Genomic DNA, 22,759 nt, shown 5'->3' with positions numbered 1-22,759 from the left:
ATATGAGGGACTAAAATTAAGTAATGGTAAACAAAGTTAAATGGACAGGTGGTCACTATGAAATAATATTGGTTAAGGAGTAAGATCTGATTTGTAATATTAAATAAATTGAGCAGTTTATTGCACAATAAAAGTAAAAAAAATGAGGTAGTTGGTACTAGCTAGCAAAAGATAGTTTTGGTACTTGCAAAAAAGTAATTGGAATATACACTAATTGCATACACAATAAAAAGTGACTAAAAAACAAGTAGTGATAAACAAAATTAAATGGACAGGTAAGAATAATGAATATTATTAATTTGGAGTAAGATTTGACTTGTAATTTAAAATTATGAGCAATTTATAGTAGTAAGAAAGAAGTATAGAGTATTGGAGGTATTTCATTAGCTAGTGATGAAAAATTATAAAAATAATAATGTACAATATAATAGTAACGTACACTATATGCACCACACGTATATATGTATTAAGGGCACTTATCTAATCTGTTACAAAAATGTCAGCTTTTCTAAGGAAGGTAGAGAAATCGTGTTCATTTGAGATAGTATATTGTTGTCCTGTTGATGTTTTCCTTACTAGTATTTTCCCATCTCGCGTGAAACACTGATGTATTTTGTTTTCCTGTTTAAGTTTTCTCAGCCTGAACAGAAGGTTTTGACGTTTTTTTGTTAGACATTCATTTATGTACACTCCATTTTTCATTGTAATTTAGCTAAGCGCTAAACCCACAATTCATACAGCAACCCAGTGGAATAACCCGACGACACCAAAAATGTAACTTATTTCCACTGAATAATCCACTGTGTTATGTGGACAACCCTAAAGCCAAATGGAATGAATTCCACTGGGGTTAATGTTTAATATATGCACAAACTATCTTATCTAGAATATTATAGATGTTGTTATAGATACACGAGTGCGTGGGCCTGATTGTTGCTGTTTTTAACACTATTTTTTGAAGTAGTGATACTTACAGCCAGGATAATAAAGGCAGCAAAAGCTATGTATTTGGCCACAGCCATGATGGTCAGCTGATTCACCTTCAGGGTCGCCGCCACCGCCGCCTTGGTCGCCGCCGCCGCCGTGGCCCTCAGTGCCACCACCGTTGTGGCTGTCACTGCCACCACCGTCTTGGTAGTATGGTTCACACGACCCCCTGATAATTGGGTTCACACGACCCCTGATAGTAGGGTTCACACGACCCCCTGATAGTAGGGTTCACACGACCCCCTGATAGGGTTCACACGACCCCCTGGTAGTAGGGTTCACACGACCCCTTGATAGTAGGGTTCGCACGACCCAGATAGTAGGGTTCACACGATCTCTCATAGTAGGGTTCACACGACCCCGATAGTAGGGTTTACACGACCCCCTGATAGTAGGGTTCACATGACCCTTGACAGTAGGGTTCACATGACCAATGGTTGTAGGATTCACAGGACTCAGGGTGGAAAAATGAAGATTTTTTCATTCCACCTGTAGGCCACGCAGACCGAATAACTAGCATTAATGCAAGTCCCATATAATTCGACAAAGACAAAAGTGCAAGAAACCACTAGCACAAGCACTCAGTATACTTTGGAGAAAGAGCTTATACCTAGGTGCAATACCAGGGACCTTAAAGAGTGCAGACATAGCTCCTGTGCATAAGGGAGGCAGTAGAGTGCTAGCCCAAAATTACAGAATAACCCTTACGTCACACATCATAAAAAGTCTTCAAAAGAGTGATAATGCCAAAACATAAACTTTATGGAACAGCACAATCTGCATAACCCAAACCAGCACGGTTTTACAACGGGAAGATCATGCTTGTTAGGCCACTATGGCAGAATTAGAAAGGTACCGGAAGAAAACCAGCACGCAATGTCGTATACACTGTACATAGAGTTTGCAAAGAATAAATTCGATCGTGGCGTGATTGCACACAAAATGAGGGCCATAGGCATAACGGGGAAAGTAAGCAGGTGGAATTTAAAGTTTCTAACATAGGGCACATTGCACCAATAACTCATTACATTCGTCGCTCAACCTCTGGGACGACCCCGCCGGGGTGTAGAATTTATATTCTACAAACGTCACATCCTTTTCACAATGCTGTCGAATCGTGTGAAAATCAAGCCTGTGAATGGTGCAATAAATGACTCCTCGAAGTTAGCTTTAGCTACCGTCGTAAGGACCTGCTTGCAGGTCAAATTTACGGCAATCCACTCTCTGAAAGACTCCTTCATTGTCGTCTGCACAGACGACACGGAAGCACTAAAACTAATGGACGACTCTTCAATCAGGACCCTACAAACGCAACAATTCACTCTATCCCCTTCTCCATTCTTGAAGTCGAAACGTTCTGTCTTTGTGAAAAGACTGGACAATATCGTCACCTCTCTCTCTACTGAAGCACTGAAGACATCTATTGAGGAACAAAACACCTGGGCCTCGGTAGACAGCATCTCCAAGATCCCCAACGCCTCATCTATGCTAAAGATTACATTCTCAGACATCTCCATGGCTGCCCAAGCTCTCTCTGACGGTCTGGCCATCTCATATTACCACATTCACCCAAGTCATATAGAACAAGAACGTTTCACATACATCTCCCACTGCTGGACCTGCTACTCCTATAAACACACCACCAAGGACTGCCCCATCAAGGATATGAAGTTTTGTTCAAAATGTGGGAATGATGGACACGATTTCAGATCCTGCACCATTACTACAGCACCAACATGTCTTAACTGCAAGGGTAATCATCATACCCTTGCAGCTAAGTGCCCACTCAGGAAAGAAATCATATTGAAGAAAACTAAAGTTCTGAAGAACACCTCCAATTCCTGGAGAGACCTGGAGAGAGTTTCGGGGGTCAACGCCCCCGCGGCCCGGTCTGTGACCAGGCCTCCTGGTGGATCAGCGCCTGATCAACCAGGCTGTTGCTGCTGGCTGCACGCAAACCAACGTACGAGCCACAGCCCGGCTGATCAGGAACTGACTTTAGGTGCTTGTCTAGTGCCAGCTTGAAGACTGCCAGGGGTCTGTTGGTAATCCCCCTTATGTGTGCTGGGAGGCAGTTGAACAGTCTCGGGCCCCTGACACTTATTGTATGGTCTCTTAACGTGCTAGTGACACCCCTGCTTTTCATTGGGGGGATGGTGCATCGTCTGCCAAGTCTTTTGCTTTCGTAGTGAGTGATTTTCGTGTGCAAGTTCGGTACTAGTCCCTCTAGGATTTTCCAGGTGTATATAATCATGTATCTCTCCCTCCTGCGTTCCAGGGAATACAGGTTTAGAAACCTCAAGCGCTCCCAGTAATTGAGGTGTTTTATCTCCGTTATGCGCGCCGTGAAAGTTCTCTGTACATTTTCTAGGTCGGCAATTTCACCTGCCTTGAAAGGTGCTGTTAGAGTGCAGCAATATTCCAGCCTAGATAGAACAAGTGACCTGAAGAGTGTCATCATGGGCTTGGCCTCCCTAGTTTTGAAGGTTCTCATTATCCATCCTGTCATTTTTCTAGCAGATGCGATTGATACAATGTTATGGTCCTTGAAGGTGAGATCCTCCGACATAATCAGTCCCAGGTCTTTGACGTTGGTGTTTCGCTCTATTTTGTGACCAGAATTTGTTTTGTACTCTGATGAAGATTTAATTTCCTCATGTTTACCATATCTGAGTAATTGAAATTTCTCATTGTTGAACTTCATATTGTTTTCTGCAGCCCACTGAAAGATTTGGTTGATGTCCGCCTGGAGCCTTGCAGTGTCTGCAATGGAAGACATACGCTGCAATAACCAAACCACAAACCGACACCACCAAGACTCTACACGCTAATCTACAGGCACCATCGCCCAGCAACTCCCTCTCTCCACTCCCCGACGGTGCTCCCTCAAAGGTGCTGTACTGCATGGTGTATGCACACCTTGCAAACGCAGCAAACCCCGGCACTTTCAACACCACTATTAACGAACTATTCCGTCTGAACAACATGCCTGCCTTCAATTTTCCGGACTCCACACCTTCAGAAGACATCCTCAAGATCCTTCCCAACGTCATGAACTTTACTGCTCCTGCAGACCTGTCTCCTGCCCAAGCAACTGCTCCTGTAACTTCTATAACCACTTCCACCGCTGACAACGTTGATCAAGTTGCCTCAGCCACCGTCTCCCACCTCTCCCAGCCTGCTGTTACACAACCATTACACCTCACAGCTGCTCCTGTCGACCCTCAGTCACCTGCTACAACCATTGTAGATTCTCCCAATGAATTCACTCCAGATGAGGAAGATAACGACGACTCCAGTAAACCCTCATGGGAAAACCTTACCTTTTACACTTCTCCTTCAAATGCTGACACCATGACCTGTGCTGAACTCTACAAAAGCCTCGGTGCTGGAACAGTCAAGTATGCCTGTGAATCACCGCTTCACTTCACACTCACCCAAGTTCTTGAGTTCATCAAGCCTCTACGTTTCACCTTCAGTAACAAGGCTAAACTATACCACCTATCTAGAAGCAGCTTCAAAAAGTTCGAAAATGGCTCCATTGCTAACCTGCCTCCTCAGTTACTCCTATAACTCCCATATGTGTTCTACCCTCTGATGTGACCTAGCCTGCTGCCAGCTACTCAAGATTCAAGACTTCAACTACCACAAGTTCAATGCAACAGTCCCTGCTATTCCTGTTCTCAAGTCTGCACCACGATCGCCTTAGCTGCTGGGTTAAGCCCTGGCTCTGTTTCTCTGACTAAGAACACTCCTCTCCAGAGCTATTCTTCATCTGTCCCATCTTCCCCGCTCATCCCATTGGGATCTTACCTGAACTTGTTTGCTTTGTTTGCTTTGCTTTGCCCTCTGCTGTCAGCCGGTGACAACTTGGTTTTCTCAAAATGGCGCAGCAGGCAAGAAGAAGGGTAAACACTGTCGGCATAGAAGTGGTGCGTGGGGCTGTGCATGCCCACTCAGCTCAAGTTTTATTACCTGCCATCATCAGGGACACATATGGCATTGCCAACGAAGGGCTGTATGGTGTAGCCTTGAACGGGGCATATAGAATTTTTGTGAAATTTCTCAATGCAAGTGTATATGAGGACATAGTCGCCAGGTTCCAAGATCTTTGTGTACCAGTGAATCCTGCAGTGACGGTAAGGCTACATGATGTGTCCCGCCATTATACGTGGGTGAAGATCAGAAATGTACCCTTTGAGGCTAATGAGGCAGACCTACGTGCCGCCTTCGAGAAGTTTGGGACTGTTCATATGGCGACATTGGGGAAATGGAAGGAAGGATCGTATTCTGGGATGCCTGAAGGAAGTTTTTCCTTAAAAATGACATTGAGGCATCCTATTCCTTCCTATATTTTCCTAGAAGACTTCAGGACTCAAGTAATGGTGACTTACGCAGGGCAACAACGTACCTGTCGATTATGCGGTGCCTATGATTACATTGCTGCACAGTGTGTTAAACAACAGGGTACACAGGCGAAGGAGCAGCATAAGGAGGCATCAGAGGACCTTGAGACGTTGAATTTGGCACGACCTGAGTCGGTTTCCTTGAACAAGGCTTGGAGTGTGGAGGTCGAAGAGGCCTTGAGGGAGGAAGAGTGTGTAACTCTTCCGAGAGAGACATGCACTGCCGGGCAGGCACCGGAGACCAACGATGTGGTGTCACTGGGTGAGGACAGGGCCGTGGAGGCTACCATTGATTCAGTCCTCCACGACCTGTTAGGGACCCCAGGAGAGGTCACAGTTGAGGGGCTTGTGGGTGCCCTGGATGCTGCTGGGGATCCAGGTGGTGAGAGGGGGGGAGGCATGTCAGAGACCCAGGTTGAGGCTGGGTTGCAAATTGGCACGGTGGTGGCGGAAGTGCACGGGGATGGCTTCCGGGTGGAGGCGGGGAGAAAGGCTCGAGTGTCACGGAAGAGAGCGGCAGTGCCCTCGGACGTGGACGATGTGGATGTGCTCACTCCGGCACAGCGTTCGGGCAAAAAGGTTTGGGCTGAAGTGGTTGAGCATGGACCTGGGGGGTCCAGGGGCAAGGGGCGTGTGAAAGCAGATCACAGAATGGTGATTGAAGATCAAGGGCGTATAAAGGGGAAGGGGGATAAAGGTGGTGCAATACGTAAAGGAGAACCTCCATTGACAAATTCAAGAGTCTCTCTATAAATGTCAATGATCTGAAAAATTCTAGGAAGTGTGAATGGTTTCATGAGATGCTCATTAGGTATGGTGTAGATGTAGTGTTTGTGCAAGAGCACAACCACAAGCCGGGTTGTATGTTGATGATTGAGGGGTATACTGTATATGCGGCACACTCACCGAGATTGAAAGGAGGAGTGGCTATTTTGGTGAGGGAGGCTAGCCCGTTTACTGTACATCATTGTGAGGAGGGGGGTGAGGGGAGGGTTATAAGAGTGGATGGGACATGGGGAAGAGATAAGATATCTTTTGTGTGTGTTTATGGTCCGGCGGAGGGGGACAGTCGAGTGAAGAATGAGTTTGTACGTGAAGTGTTGGTGTATCACTTAAGGTCGCTTCCAGCATTAGCTGTGGTGGAAGGGGACTGGAATTGCATTATACGCTGCAAGGATGTGGAACCTAGGGGAGCAGGATATTGTTCTGGCGTTCTGAGGGACCTGTTAACCGGGGTGGGGTTGGTGGATGTGGAGGGGGGGGGCGGCGTGGGAGGTGCAGCACACCTTTGTGAGGCAGGGGTATGCTGCACGGCTGGATAGGATATACGTGACAAGGAAAGGAGTGGTGCGGAGTGTAAGGGTTTTGGATGTCTTTTTTTCTGATCATAGAGGTGTTTTGGTGGATTTGGGATGGGAGGGTCGGCCGAACAGGTATAAGAGTTATTGGAAATTGAATGTTCGGTTGCTTCAAGATGTTGAGGGGAGGGTCCTATTTGCACAATGGTGGAAAGGCTTATGGGAAGGGATGGAAGTCAATGGGGATGTGTTGAGATGGTGGGATGTGACGGCGAAGACGAGGATTCGAGAGTTCTATGTCCTACAGGGAAGGCATGAGAATCAGTTGGCTTATGGGCTTATTAGGTATCTTGAGGGGCAGTTAAGGGAGTATTATGAGAGAGGAAGGGGGGGGGATGGGAGCCCCTGTGGCTGACATAGAGGGAGTGAAGGAACGCCTAATGGAAGTGCAAAATGAGAGGTTTGATGCGGCAAGGGTTTTAGGGGGGTTGGAGGAGGTCATGTGGGGTGATAGACCATCGGCGTGTGTCCTGCGAGGGCAGGGGCGCCGGCGCATTGCAATGGAAATGGTGGGTTTGAGAGTTCTTGAGGACATCGAGGGGTATAGGGAGGGACAAGATTTGGTGACGACGGAGGGGATGGGAGGGTATGTTGATGCTTGGTTTAGTGCACATATGAGGAGTGTGGGTGTGAGAGAGGGGGCTTTAAGAGAGACAGGGGGATGGGTGCGGAGTGTGCTGGACAGGGACGACAGGGAACAGTTACAGGGGCCTATTGTGGAGGAAGAGGTGTGGATGGCTTTAACGAGTATGAGCAGGGGTAAGGCACCGGGGATAGATGGGCTGCCTGCGGAGTTTTACATACAGCATTGGGGAGTATTAAAAGATTTTTTGGTGCAATTATTTAATATCATAAAAGAGAGGGGTGCGTTGGGACCTTTGCAGGCGACAGCACTAGTAGTTTTGGTGCCAAAGGGTGAAAGTCAGTGCACAGTGAGAAATTACTGGATGATATCACTCATGTGTGCAGACTACAAACTTTTTGCAAAAATTTTGGGAAATCGTATAAAAATGGTCATTGGAAAGGTAATAGTGAGGGGTCAATATGGGATTCCGGGGAGATCAATGTATGAGGGGCATGGGGTTATTAGAAGGTTTATTGAGGGTCCGCAAGAGGGGGAACGAGGGGTATTGGCGTTGGATTGGAGAACGGCATATGACAGTGTCGAGAGGGAGGCTCTGTGGAGAATCATGGAGTGGCAGGGGTTCGGGGAGGACATTGTGAACTGGGCACGTACTTTATATCGGGGAGCTGGGATGTGTGTACAGATAAATGGGAGGGTGGGGTTGCATGTGAAAATGGGCAGGGGATTGAGGCAAGGTTGCCTGTTGTCACAAATATTATTTGCATGTTTACAGAATCCGTTTTATAGGGCAGTGGAAAGGTGCATACAGGAGGGGGTAAGGGAGGACATACGAGGTGGGAGTCCCAGTATCATAGGTTACGTTGATGACACAACTGTCCTAGTGAGTGGGAGGGAGGGATTGGAGGGTCTGGAGAGAGTTATAGATGTTTTTGGGATGGCAACAGGTATGGCAGTGAATGTGCATAAATCAAAGCTCATGAGATTGGGTGAATGGGATGGGCAGGAGGGCGGGGGTGGGGGGTGAGGTGGAGTGTCGTGGACCGGGTGAAAATTTGTGGAGTTGTGTATATGGGTAATGCTCAGATGGCGAGGGAGAATAATTCAAAGGGTGTGGTAGATAGGGTATTGGGAAGATTGTCAGGATTGAGGCCGACACATCTTACGCTACACCAGAGGGTCATTGTGGTCAATGTGCTTTTGTACAGTAAAATATGGCATGTGGCAGCTTTGTACCCTTTGGTGTATGGGAATGTCCGGAGATTGTTGCAGAGTTTTCCGTTTTATCTGGGGTTCGGGATGCGATTGGTTGAAAAGGGAGGTGGTAGCACTTCCGGTGGCCTTGGGAGGGCTGGGGTTAATTCATTTGGAAAGAAGGTTGAGGTGTGTATATGTGAAACATGGGTTGCTAAGGGCTCGGGGGGAAGGGAGTGGAGGGTTGGGATGCTGCAGGGAGATCTTCGGAGATGGTGGAAGGGACAAGATTTGAGAGATGGTGAGGAGTTGTTGCGTCTATTGATGATGGTCAGAGAGCCGAGAAACATGCGGGTAGGGTCCATGGAGAGGAAGATATGGCCTAGGGTGGTAGTGGCAACGGAAGGAGTGTACCCGATGTACGCATGGGAAGACATTTGGGGTCGATTAAAAGGGTTACGCATCCGGCCACGCGTGAGGGAGGTAATGTATAGGTTTCTTCACGGAATATTGCCGTCTGGGGTTGTTTTACGAAATAGGCGAATAAGGGAGGGTGGGGAGTGTCAGGTTTGTGGGGTAGATGAATCAGCTTTTCATGTAGTTTATTTTTGTGAAAGCCTAGGGATTGTGCGGGAATGGTTAGGGAAAGTAATCCGGTATGTGGGGGGGGAAGGGTTGTCGGTTTTGAGAGCACTCAGTTTAGATGTAGGTGGGGTTGGGGTAAAGGTTCAAAGGGCAGTGGCTTACTTAATGGTTGATTTTGTGTATATATCATGGGCAATGAGAGACAAAGGGGCGGAGGAACGTAGGATGGCCATAGCAGCATCCTTTTATAGAACAAAGTGTCGCAAAAGGGAAATATATGGTAGGAGGTGGGAGAGGGATTTCTCGGAGGGCTACAGGGACTTTCTTTTGAGGGGTTTATGGTCTTTATAACGGTCAGGGGCATGAACGGGCTGGCCTTCCCAGGGGGGAGGGTGTTGCAGAGGTCGATTGTGTGAGTGTGTGTGGAATTGTGTGAGGAAAGGAAGTTGAGGTGATATTCAATGTGATATTCAATGTAATGTCTTGGTGTTATTGTGAACACCGATGATTATAATTTATCTAAGGATTCCTTCATGTTTTGTGAGGATGTACATAAGCATGTTAGTATATAAGCATATTTTAACCTGTAATTATACATGTCTACCTATATATGAGCAATGTAACTTGTCATAATAATGAGGTTTCATACCTGTTTTTTAACTAGTGGTTAGTTTTTTTTTTTTTTTTTTTTTTTAGTTTAATATGTTTATTATGCACCCCATACCCATCCTGTGGGCGGTAGTCAAAAGATAACAGAGGTACATAATTGGTCCAGGGACTGGGCCTCAAAGTTTTGATAGCTGAGCAAGTTACAGAGGTAATGAATTCACAATTTACAAAGGTAATGAACTCACAATTTACAAAGGTAATGAACTCCAGGTAGGTCTAGTCACAATCATGACAAGTTACAAAGGTATTTACAGATTACAGAGGTACACAATGGGTCCAGGGACCGGGCTCCAAAGTTTTGATGGCTGAACTAGGTACAAGGTAATGAACTCACAAGTTACAAAGGTAATGAACTCACAAGTTACAAAGGTAATGAATACTGTAAGAATGGTTACTTACGTTTATACATGGCTGCAATCATGAACAAATTTTAGAGTAATGAGCAATTCACACTTCCACACCCGGTCACAACTGTAGTGAGTTATTGGTGCAAATGTTGATTGCTGAGTCTCTCTCTCTCACACACACACACATACAAATTCATACACACACACACATAAACACACACACACACACACACACACACACACAAACTCATACACACACACGCACACACACTCATACACACACACACACTCATACACACACACACACTCATACACACACACACATACACACACACACTCATACTCACACACACACACACACACACACACACACACACACACACACACACACACACACACACACACACACACACACACACTCACACACTCACACACATACACACAAACACACACACACACACACACACACACACACACACACACACACACAAACACACACACACACATACACACACATGTACACTGTACACCGTGTATGTCAGGCCCATACTGGAGTATGCAGCACCTGTTTGGAACCCGCACTTGATAAAGCACGTCAAGAAACTAGAGAAAGTACAAAGGTTTGCAACAAGGTTAGTTCCAGAGCTAAGGGGAATGTCCTATGAAGAAAGATTAAGGGAAATCGGCCTGACGACACTGGAGGACAGGAGGGTCAGGGGAGACATGATAACGACATATAAAATACTGCGTGGAATAGACAAGGTGGACAAGGACAGGATGTTCCAGGGAGGGGACACAGAAACAAGAGGCCACAATTGGAAGTTGAAGACACAAATGAGTCAGAGAGATAGTAGGAAGTATTTCTTCAGTCATAGAGTTGTAAGGCAGTGGAATAGCCTAGAAAATGACGTAGTGGAGGCAGGAACCATACACAGTTTTAAGACGAGGTTTGATAAAGCTCATGGAGCGGGGAGAGAGAGGGTCTAGTAGCAACCGGTGAAGAGGCGGGGCCAGGAGCTAGGACTCGACCCCTGCAACCACAAATAGGTGAGTAAATAGGTGAGTACACATGCACATATGTGGTAATGCTTTATTTACAGTAATGCTTTATTTAACTAGTGGAACGTTTTGGTATTGTATATAATGTAAGATCTTGCCTGGGGTGTTTTTGCTTATATATTGTTACAGATGTTTTTTCACATTTTCATTATATATGTTCAAGTGAATGAGTTTTTGATCTTGTGTATAGCCAGGTGAAACTGGTCAGTTTTTCACTTGGGGGGGGGGGTAGGAGAGTAAGTAATCTCTGCAATAGCAGGTCATGTGATACACATGTCATATTATTTTAGATGTCTAATGTCCATTCTCTGTAGGATGTGATGTATAGATTATCTCCAACAGTGTAAATAATCTGTCTGCAGGAGGGAATAATGTGTAAATTTATTTATTATTGTGGTAGGTTTATGTGTGTAGCGTGTTTTTAGGGTGATATATTATAAGACGCTAATTACTATCAAGGACTGTTGGTGGTTATGAGTGGTGATGGCAGACACAGTTACTAGGCATGTGGGGGGGAGGGGGGTTGAAGTGTCAGCGGTAGTGTCTTAAACCCACCACCGTGCACGATATTAATTATTACCATAGGGTATATGAGGGTAGGGTGGATTGTGTTCTATGGTGGATGTGAGCCATCAGGTTCAGACATTCCTTGTATTATAGTGTCAGCCGTTTAGCTGGCTGGAATGTGTTTATATATATTGTCATTGAAGTTTTTAATGCTTTTACAAATGTATAAGTATAAGAGATTTGTCACTGTGTATCTAAGGTGAAAGTGGCACGTTTTCATGGGGGGGGGGGAGTGTAAGCTTTACTGGGTAGGTTTTATCTTTTTTTTTTTTTTTTTTTTTTTTTATATGACCACCTTTTCATGTGAAGCACAGTACGTACAAGCGGTGTTTGATTTCAGTGCAGCCAGTTCTGTCATTATATATGTGCTTCTTCAGTACTGTGTAGTCACAGTTGATTATTGTTCACTGCCTGCATCTTGTTACATATTATGTACCCATATATTTTTGTACCTGAGTTTTAAATAAAATATATAAAAAAAAATAACTCATTATAGTTGTGACCGGGTGTGGAAGTGTGAATTGCTCATTACACTATAATTTGTTCATGATTGTAGCCATGTATAAACGTAAGTAACCATTCTTACAGAATTCATTACCTTTGTAACTTGTGAGCTCATTACCTTTGTACCTAGTTCAGCTATCAAAACTTTGGGGGCCCAGTCCCTGGACCCATTACGTACCTCTGTAATCTGTAAATACCTTTGTAACTTGTCATGATTGTGATCAGACCTACCTGGAGTTCATTACCTTTGTAAATTGTGAGTTCATTACCTTTGTAAATTGTGAGTTCATTACCTTTGTAAATTGTGAGTTCATTACCTTTGTAAATTGTGAGTTCATTACCTCTAACTTGCTCAGCTATCAAAACTTTGGAGTCCAGTCCCTGGACCAATTATGTACCTCTAATATTTTGACTACCGCCCCTCTTCAAGGGGGGCTCCTTGGCGTGGTGAAGAGGCTCTTGGTCTGAGGAATTAGCCCTGTCGGTCTTCTTCCTCAGACCGAACCTAATTACTCCCCATTCTCCCCTCCCCTATCCCATCCTCCCCATCCTCCCCTTTTTCCATTCCTCCTCCTCCTCCTCACCCCTCCCTTTTGCCCTTCCTCTTTTTGGCCTTTGGGATTTCTCCCACAGGCGCGCTAGTTCCTAGGTAGGGGAAAGAACACCGGGGTCCATCCCATTCCGTTGAGGTTCTTGGCGGTGGCGTAGTTTGCCATGGAATCTGGATTGCCTGGGGATGTCCCGATCCCTCTCCGGTATCCCGGAGTAGCTTTGGGTGTCTTTCGGGCGACGGGTGTATCTCTGGAAGCCACCTTTCGGATTCCGGGGGTGGTGGCCAAAGGAGGTATGCTTTGTGGCGGATATCCGGCCGCCCTCTCTTTTGTCCACCGAGGTAGCTCGGCAGATGTGAGGTTGCTATCCCGGATTGCTGGTTTACTGGCATGAAGGGTAGGGTATGGCACGGGTTCCATGCTGCATCTGCGCTACTAGCGGTGTTGAGGTCCTCTTGGGTGCGGAGGGAGATTTCCGGCCCTTTCATTCCTCCTGGGAACTATTCCTCCCCGCTCCCCTCTTTTTTTATTCTTTTTTTATTTTTATTTTCTTTTCTTTCTTTTGTTTTCTTAAAAACAAAAAGCAAAGGAGTAACCTAACCATGGCAGCCCTAGTCCATGAACCCACTACCCCCGGGCCCCTTCTTGATACCGCACCCCATTCTGACCCTGCCTTGTGTTTAGACCACTCTTTGGACACTCCTGATGCCCCTGTACCTCTTGCTGGTGCTGTTTCCTCACCCGCTTCAGGTACCGGGGCTTCGACTGACTCCTTCGATTTGTCTGAACTCCGCTCTCCTTTGACTATGCTTCTGGCTTCTCCCTCTACAGTATGGCAATTTTCGAATCGCCCGCCCATTTCACGCCAGACCAACTCCGGTCCTACTCCTAAACGCCAACGTCAATCTCCTGATGATGCTCCTTCGTTACCTTCCCATTCTACTCGGAAAAGACAGACATGTCAAGCACTCCCTCTCCACGCTCAGTTTCGGACCACACAATGGACTAAATTCTTTACTTTAAGACCGACTTCTTCTGCCTACCTTTCTGACCATAGTATTGGCAAAGCGCTCCTGCATCATGTTGGTAGAGATATTTCATTTCATGCTCTCAAGAGTGGTATGCGCATCGTCACTGTCCAGAATGCTGCCCAAGCTCATGATCTTTCTCTCCTTTCGAATATCGATACTACTCCTGTCACTATTGAAAAACATCTTTCTCTCGATTCTTGTAGTGGTACTGTCATTCTGCCCCATACCATAGTCCAACAGAATTTCCAGTCATGTGGCAATGACATTTTTGAACAGCTGGAACTCCAGGATCTCCCAATCCTCAAAGTAGACACTTATGTCCTTCCTGCCCGGGGGCGGAGACGTTACCTTTGCAATGTGGCTCGTTTAACTTTTGACAGCCGAGAACTCCCGTCCTCTGTATATGTCGCGGGACATCGGTTACAAGTTCGAAAGGTGATACCTACACCGCAACAATGTAGAAATTGCTGGCATTTTGGTCACCCAGCGAAATATTGCAGATCTATGGCCGAATACCCAGTCTGTGGTGCCGACGACCATTCTAATACATCTTGCAGTCAACCTCCATCTTGCCTTAATTGTAATGAAGCTCACCCTTCGTACTCCCGCCGTTGCCAGGTCTACTTAAATGAACGTGAAATCCGTTGCCTCAAAGAGGCAGAAGGTCTCCCTTATGCTATGGCAGTTACTCATCTCCGCCTCCAAGGGAGACTACCCCGTGTTTCTTATTCTCGTGTTTCCAAACATCCCCCCACTTCTGGGGTCCCATCTTCTGCAGCCTCCTCTGTTGTTACCCCTCCCATAGCCACTACGGCATCTAATCCTTTTGCTGTTCTTGGCTCTGACGTCCCGACTACAACTCAGTCTGTTCTCACATCTTCGCGTCCTTCCTCACAAGCCCCAGTATCGACAAGTCCTCATACGACACCTAATACCAATCGCCCCTCTACTCAGAAGTCCAAAAAATCCACATTGCTCAAATCTTCTTTGCCCCTTCCTTCCCTTCTTCTACCTCCACACTTTACCTTTCCAGTCTCTGTACCTAGTTCTTCCCCTCTCTCTGGCTCTATTACAAGTGTGGAGATTCACCCTCCTCCTCGTACTATGCCTTCCACCCCCGTCCCCTCCCAAGTTTCTCCCTCTTCTGCCACCTCCCAGGTTTCTGCCTCTTCTGTCCCCCCCCACACTTCATCTCCAGTCCCTTACACTCTTCCCTCCCCCTCTACTTTGGTACAGTTCATTACTGTCCCAATCTTTACTCACCCTCCTCCTTCTGTCTCCAATATGGTCTCCCATACATCTTTGAATTCAGAAACACTTGAAGCCATTTCAGAATATATTGCAGAGACTAAACCTTCAATGGACACTGATTCACTTCCTGTTCCTTCTCTTCCCTCTCCTCCATCTTCACAACCCCATTCTTCGCAATGCTCCGTTCCTTCGCTACTTAAACATCTTCCAATGCCACCACACGTTGACTTTTCTAACCCCTCTAGTCCGTAAGATAAGATAAGATAAGATAAGATTTCGTTCGGATTTTTAACCCCGGAGGGTTAGCCACCCAGGATAACCCAAGAAAGTCAGTGCGTCATCGAGGACTGTCTAACTTATTTCCATTGGGGTCCTTAATCTTGTCCCCCAGGATGCGACCCACACCAGTCGACTAACACCCAGGTACCTATTTGCTGCTAGGTGAACAGGACAACAGGTGTAAGGAAACGTGTCGAAATGTTTCCACCCGCCGGGAATCGAACCCGGGCCCTCCGTGTGTGAAGCGGGAGCTTTAGCCACCAGGCCACCGGGCCTGGTGCCTTTACCTACAGATTCCTGATATTTTCTTCATCGCCAATCATGGCCTATTTACAGTGGAATATCCGCAGCCTCAGGGGTAATCGGGGTGAGCTTCAGATGTTGCTTTCCAGGTTTTCCCCTGTTGGTGCTTGCTTGCAAGAACCAAAATTACACTCGGCTGTTTTCCAACCTATCTCAGGCTATAATTTATTGTATTCTTCGGATCCTTTCTCAGATGGGACCTTTAATGAAAGTGCCCTTCTTCTACGCAATGATATTCCGTACTGTCAACTATTTGTCCATACCTCGCTGCATTACACTGCAGCCCGTATCCACTTGAATAAGTGGTTTACAATATGTTTTTATATCTCCTTCTCGAGCATTTTCTATCCCAGACTTTGCCTTTCTTGTTTCATCCTTACCACCACCACTTCTGTTACATTGTATCAATCGCATCTGCTAGAAAAATGACAGGATGGATAATGAGAACCTTCAAAACTAGGGAGGCCAAGCCCATGATGACACTCTTCAGGTCACTTGTTCTATCTAGGCTGGAATATTGCTGCACTCTAACAGCACCTTTCAAGGCAGGTGAAATTGCCGACCTAGAAAATGTACAGAGAACTTTCACGGCGCGCATAACGGAGATAAAACACCTCAATTACTGGGAGCGCTTGAGGTTTCTAAACCTGTATTTCCTGGAACGCAGGAGGGAGAGATACATGATTATATACACCTGGAAAATCCTAGAGGGACTAGTACCGAACTTGCACACGAAAATCACTCACTACGAAAGCAAAAGACTTGGCAGACGATGCACCATCCCCCCAATGAAAAGCAGGGGTGTCACTAGCACGTTAAGAGACCATACAATAAGTGTCAGGGGCCCGAGACTGTTCAACTGCCTCCCAGCACACATAAGGGGGATTACCAACAGACCCCTGGCAGTCTTCAAGCTGGCACTGGACAAGCACCTAAAGTCAGTTCCTGATCAGCCGGGCTGTGGCTCGTACGTTGGTTTGCGTGCAGCCAGCAGCAACAGCCTGGTTGATCAGGTGCTGATCCACCAGGAGGCCTGGTCACAGACCGGGCCGCGGGGGCGTTGACCCCCGAAACTCTCTCCAGGTAAACTCCAGGTAAACTTGGTGATTTTAATGCCCACCATTTCCTCTGGGGGGGTCTCATTGTGACTCACGTGGCATCCAGTTGGAGGCTTTTCTCGCCTCTCACCCCCTCCATGTTTTAAATATGGGTACTCCCACCCATTTTGATCCTCGTACTCATACTCCCTCTTGCATCGATCTATCAGTCTGCTCTTCCTCCACTGCACTAGACTTCACCTGGTCTGTTCTACCAGACTTACATGACAGCGATCATTTTCCGATCATTCTTACTTTTCTTTCCTATTCACCACCTTTCCGTAGTCCTCGCTGGCAATTTGATCGGGCAAATTGGGATCTTTACTCACACCTCACTGCTTTTAGTGAGGTTCCTTCTTCATCCTCCATTGATGAGCTCCTACACATCTTCTCGACGTCAGTTTATACCGCAGCTTCTCATTCTATACCTGGAGTTTACCTGGAGAGAGTTTCGGGGGTCAACGCCCCCGCGGCCCGGTCTGTGACCAGGCCTCCTGGTGGATCAGCGCCTGATCAACCAGGCTGTTGCTGCTGGCTGCACGCAAACCAACGTACGAGCCACAGCCCGGCTGATCAGGAACTGACTTTAGGTGCTTGTCCAGTGCCAGCTTGAAGACTGCCAGGGGTCTGTTGGTAATCCGCCTTATGTGTGCTGGGAGGCAGTTGAACAGTCTCGGGCCCCTGACACTTATTGTATGGTCTCTTAACGTGCTAGTGACACCCCTGCTTTTCATTGGGGGGATGGTGCATCGTCTGCCAAGTCTTTTGCTTTCGTAGTGAGTGATTTTCGTGTGCAAGTTCGGTACTAGTCCCTCTAGGATTTTCCAGGTGTATATAATCATGTATCTCTCCCTCCTGCGTTCCAGGGAATACAGGTTTAGAAACCTCAAGCACTCCCAGTAATTGAGGTGTTTTATCTCCGTTATGCGCGCCGTGAAAGTTCTCTGTACATTTTCTAGGTCGGCAATTTCACCTGCCTTGAAAGGTGCTGTTAGAGTGCAGCAATATTCCAGCCTAGATAGAACAAGTGACCTGAAGAGTGTCATCATGGGCTTGGCCTCCCTAGTTTTGAAGGTTCTCATTATCCATCCTGTCATTTTTCTAGCAGATGCGATTGATACAATGTTATGGTCCTTGAAGTTGAAGTTGAGGTAAATACTCTCCTGACCCGGCTCCTGTTCTACGGGTCGCTGGTGTTGATGTAGCAAACCCTCTCGACGTTGCCATTGAACTTGGCACACATCTGGTCCGTATTTCCCGAGGGCTCCATCTATGCCCCTCGTTTCTTTCCTCAAAGTCTGCCAGAGAGTTAGTACCCTTGGACTTTTCTTCTCTCAGAGAAGAACAGTATAATGTGCCTTTTACACTTTAAGAACTGGAGACAACGCTCTCAGCTTGCCGATCATCGGCAGCTAGGCCTGACGACATTCATATTCGTATGTTACAACATTTACATCGGTCAGCCCTTGTAGTCCTCTTACACCTCTTCAATCTTATTTGGGCACAAGGAGTTCTTCCCCAGCTGTGGAAATCTGCCCCCTCAAGGAAGGTTCCTTGATGTTGGTGAGGGGCTCTTGATTTAGGAAATTGGATCTGTGCTCCAGTTCCCTGAATTAAGCCTGAATGCCTTCCACATCCCTCCCCAGGCGCTGTATAATCCTCCGGGTTTAGCGCTTCCCCTTGATTATAATAATAATAATAATAATAATGTGGAAATCTGCCATTGTTCTCCCTTTCCGCACACCGGGTTCTACAGGACATGATGCCTCCCACTATCGCCCCATCGCTCTTACTAGTGCAGTTTGCAAAGTGATGGAACGTCTCGTAAATCGACGTTTAATGTGGTATTTAGAGAGACACAACAGTCTCTCCGCTAGTCAATATGGCTTTCGTAAGGGTTGTTCTACCATAGACCCCTTACTACGCTTGGATACGTATGTTCGTAATGCCTTTGCGAATAATCACTCAGTTATTGCCATATTTTTTGACCTTGAGAAGGCATATGACACAACTTGGAGGTATAATATTTTGGCCTAGGCCCACTCCTTAGGCCTCCGAGGCAATCTACCATCCTTCCTTAAGAACTTTTTAGCTGACAGACATTTCCGTGTTCGAGTCAATAATGTTCTTTCCCCGGACTTTGTCCAAGCTGAAGGTGTCCCTCAGGGATGTGTTCTAAGCACAACACTGTTTCTCCTTGCTATAAATGATTTGGCCTCTGTTCTTTCACCCAATATTTGGTCATCATGTTGATGACTTCGCTATTGCTTGTGCAGGCGCTGACTGTCATCTTATTGCAGTTTCTCTCCAGCATGCGGTCGACCGTGTTTCCACTTGGGCCACCACGCATGGGTTTAAATTTTCAAGTACCAAAACTCGCCAAATTACTTTCACTAGACGCTCTGTTATCTCCGATCATCCTTTGTATCTCTATGGCTCCCGTATCCCCAAACGTGATAGTCAGGTTTCTAGGCCTTCTCTTTGACCGTAGGTTATCCTGGAAACCTCACATTACCTCTCTGAAGGCAACTTGTCACAGCCGGCTAAACCTTCTTAAAACCCTTGCTCATCTTTCCTGGGGAGCTGATCGTCGAACTCTGCTTCGGCTACATTCAGCCCTCGTTTTATCGAAACTCGATTATGGTGACCAGATTTATTCCGCGGCCTCTCCTGCTACTCTCTCTAGCCTTAACTCTATCTATCACCAAGGATTACGTTTGTGCCTTGGTGCTTTTCGTTCTTCCCCTGTTGAGAGCCTCTATACAGAAGCGAATGTTCCATCCTTGTCTGATCGCCGTGATGCCCATTGCCTTCACTACTATGTACGCTCTCACGATCTACACAATCCTTCCATTTATAGAATGGTCACCGATATTAGTAGACATTCTTTATTCGTTCGCCGCCCCTGTTTGCTCCGTCCCTTTTCTCTTCGCCTACATTCACTCTTGTCTTCCCTTCAGTTACCACCTTTATATGTTCATGTAGCATCTCACTTTTCCCTACCCCCCTGGGAAGTTCCAGCTGTTCGGGTCTGTTCTTTCTCACTCCCTTGCTCGAAAGCTCAACTGCCTATGGTGGCTTCCCGCTCTCTTTTTCTTGATCACTTCCACTCCCATTCTCATGCCACCGCTGTGTACACAGATGGCTCTAAGTTTTCAGACGGCGTCGGATTCGCAGCAGTGTTTCCGGACAGCATCGTGCGGGGGCATTTACTATCTTCAGCTAGCATTTTTACTGCTGAACTGTATGCCATTCTTGCAGCACTTATTCGTATCGCATCTATGCCTGTGTCATCATTTGTAGTAGTCTCAGACTCCCTTAGTGCTCTACAGGCTATATGAAAATTTGATACATCTCATCCCCTAGTTCTCCGTATCCAACTTTGGCTACGCCGTATCTCTACCAAACAAAGATATTGTTTTTTGTTGGGTCCCTGGTCATGTCGACGTACAGGGCAATGAACAGGCAGACACTACTGCGCGGTCAGCAGTACATGACCTACCAATTTCCTATCGAGATGTTCCATTTCTGGACTATTTTGCCGCAATAGCTACCCACCTTCGCACCCATTGGCAGCAACGTTGGTCAACTCTGCTCGGTAACAAACTTCATTCTATTAAACCAAGCATAGGTTACTGGCCGTCTTCTTGTCATCAGTGCCGAGGTTGGGAGACCACTCTCTCCCGCCTTCGCATTGGCCACACTCGTCTTACTCATGGGTATCTCATGGAGAGGCACCCTGTTCCTCTCTGTGAGCAGTGTCAAGTTCCAGTATCGATTAGCCACATTCTGTTAGACTGCCCTCTCTATCAACGAGCACGCAGAATTTACCTCCAACGTCGTCTTTCGTTCTACTACTCTCTCTTTACCTTCCCTTCTTGCTGATGGACCCTCCTTTAATCCTGACTCTCTCATTGACTTCTTGACAACGACTGATTTACTCCACAAACTCTGATGATACTTTTCGCACTCCCCTCAACCCTTTCTAGTTCAGTCTCTTGCTGCCCTTTACCCTTTCACCATCCACTACCCCGCTGTCATCCGTAACCTATTACTCATCCATCTCCCTTTTGCCACCTGATGCCCTCACTTCCTTCCTGCCCTGCAGCGCTGTATAGTCCTTGTGGCTTAGCGCTTCTTTTTGATTATAATAATAATAAATTGACTACCGCCCACAGGATGGGTATGGGGTGCATAATAAACATATTAAACTAACTAAACCCCAAGGCACTGCTCCTGGCACCTGCCTTTTCTTATGTTTATAGCAAATATATAAATACTCTGTCACAGTTTTGTATCATCATTTGCAGATGACACCAAAATAAGCATGAAAGTCACCTCGATAAAAGACAATGAAAAATTGCTGGAAGATATAAAGCAGGGTTTTCCAGTGGGCAGTGAAGAACATTACTTTCAATGGGGATTAGGTTCCATTATTATTATTATAATCAGGGGAAGCGCTAAACCCGGAGGATTATACAGCGCCTGGGGGGGGGATGTGGAAGGCATTCAGGCTTAATTCGGGGAACTGGAGCACAGATCCAATTTCCTAAATCAAGAGCCCCTCACCAACATCAAGGAACCTTCGTTGAGGGGGGATTAGGTTCCAGCTGCTTAGATATGGAGAGAACAAAGAACTCAAATGGGACACTGTATGCAAAACTCAAGAGGGTCGTCAAATAGAACGGAAGGAGCAAAAAGATCTGAGAGTAATTATGTAGGCTGACCTTTCTTTAAAAGAAACACATAGGGCAAATGTCACTACAGCCAGGAGGTGGCGGGGTGGATAATGATCCCAATGGAAATAAATCACTGTCTGACTTTTTTTTTTTTTGATTATCCTAGGTAATTTACACATATGCTAGACTATGTATGATAATTGTACTTATGTGTACCTGCACCTAAATAAACTTACCTATTAGCTTTCAAAACTAGGGAAATAGTGCTCTTTCGTTAAGAATGTTGTTCAATATTGACGGCCCAATTCAGGGCAGGAGAAATATAGAAAGTAAGTTTATTCAGGTATAGGTACACATAAATAGTTACATAAATCCTCATACATAGCAGCATATGTGTAGATTGCTTAGAATAACCCCCAAAAAAGTCAGCGATGGAAGAGATACAGAGATCATTTACGGCCTGCATAGAACCAATAAACCATTTAAATTACTTAACACCTCATACTCTTAAATATGTACTCACTGGAGAGGAGAGAGAGGTACATTTTAATATATACATGAAAAGTACTAGAGAGCCTAGTCCCGAATCTACACACTACCAGGAGCAGAAGACCAAGAGCTGTGAATCGACCCCTGCAACCACATATGTTAGTACATACTGAAAGACATACACTACCCTGGGCAATAGAGTTCACAGGACCCTTGACAGTAGGGTTCACGGGACCCTTGGCAGTAGGGTTCACGGGACCCTTGGCAGTAGGGTTCACGGGACCCTTAGCAGTAGGGTTCACGGGACCCTTGGGAGTAGGGGTTCACGGGACCCTTGGCAGTAGGGCTCACGGGACCCTTGGCAGTAGGGTTCACGGGACCCTTGGCAGTAGGGTTCACGGGACCCTTGGCAGTAGGGTTCAGGGGACCCTTGGCAGTAGGGGTTCACGGGACCCTTGGCAGTAGGGTTCACGGGACCCTTGGCAGTAGGGTTCACGGGACCCTTGGCAGTAGGGGTTCACGGGACCCTTGGCAGTAGGGTTCAGGGGACCCTTGGCAGTAGGGGTTCACGGGACCCTTGGCAGTAGGGTTCACGGGACCCTTGGCAGTAGGGTTCACGGGACCCTTGGCAGTAGGGTTCACGGGACCCTTGACAGTAGGGTTCACGGGACCCTTGGCAGTAGGGGTTCACGGGACCCTTGGCAGTAGGGTTCACGGGACCCTTGGCAGTAGGGCTCACGGGGCCCTTGGCAGTAGGGTTCACGGGACCCTTGGCAGTAGGGTTCACGGGACCCTTGGCAGTAGGGTTCACGGGACCCTT

General features: G+C 46.6%; 1 protein-coding gene across 1 annotated transcript in view; it reads right to left on the bottom strand.

Annotated features, from left to right (window-relative positions):
- Positions 1-1,133, bottom strand: part of LOC128685021 (CD151 antigen) — a 55,986-nt gene extending 54,853 nt beyond the window's left edge. The window contains exon 1 of the mRNA XM_053771456.2: positions 975-1,133. Within this exon, the coding sequence (XP_053627431.1) occupies positions 975-1,022 (48 nt within the window). The 5' untranslated portion in view covers positions 1,023-1,133. The remainder of the gene's footprint in view (positions 1-974) is intronic.
- Between the last annotated feature and the right edge of the window lie 21,626 nt (positions 1,134-22,759).

Source organism: Cherax quadricarinatus, chromosome 5, assembly GCF_038502225.1.
Source record: "Cherax quadricarinatus isolate ZL_2023a chromosome 5, ASM3850222v1, whole genome shotgun sequence".
Classification (NCBI taxonomy): Eukaryota; Metazoa; Arthropoda; class Malacostraca; order Decapoda; family Parastacidae; genus Cherax; species Cherax quadricarinatus.
This window is presented reverse-complemented; position numbering and strand designations above follow the sequence as displayed.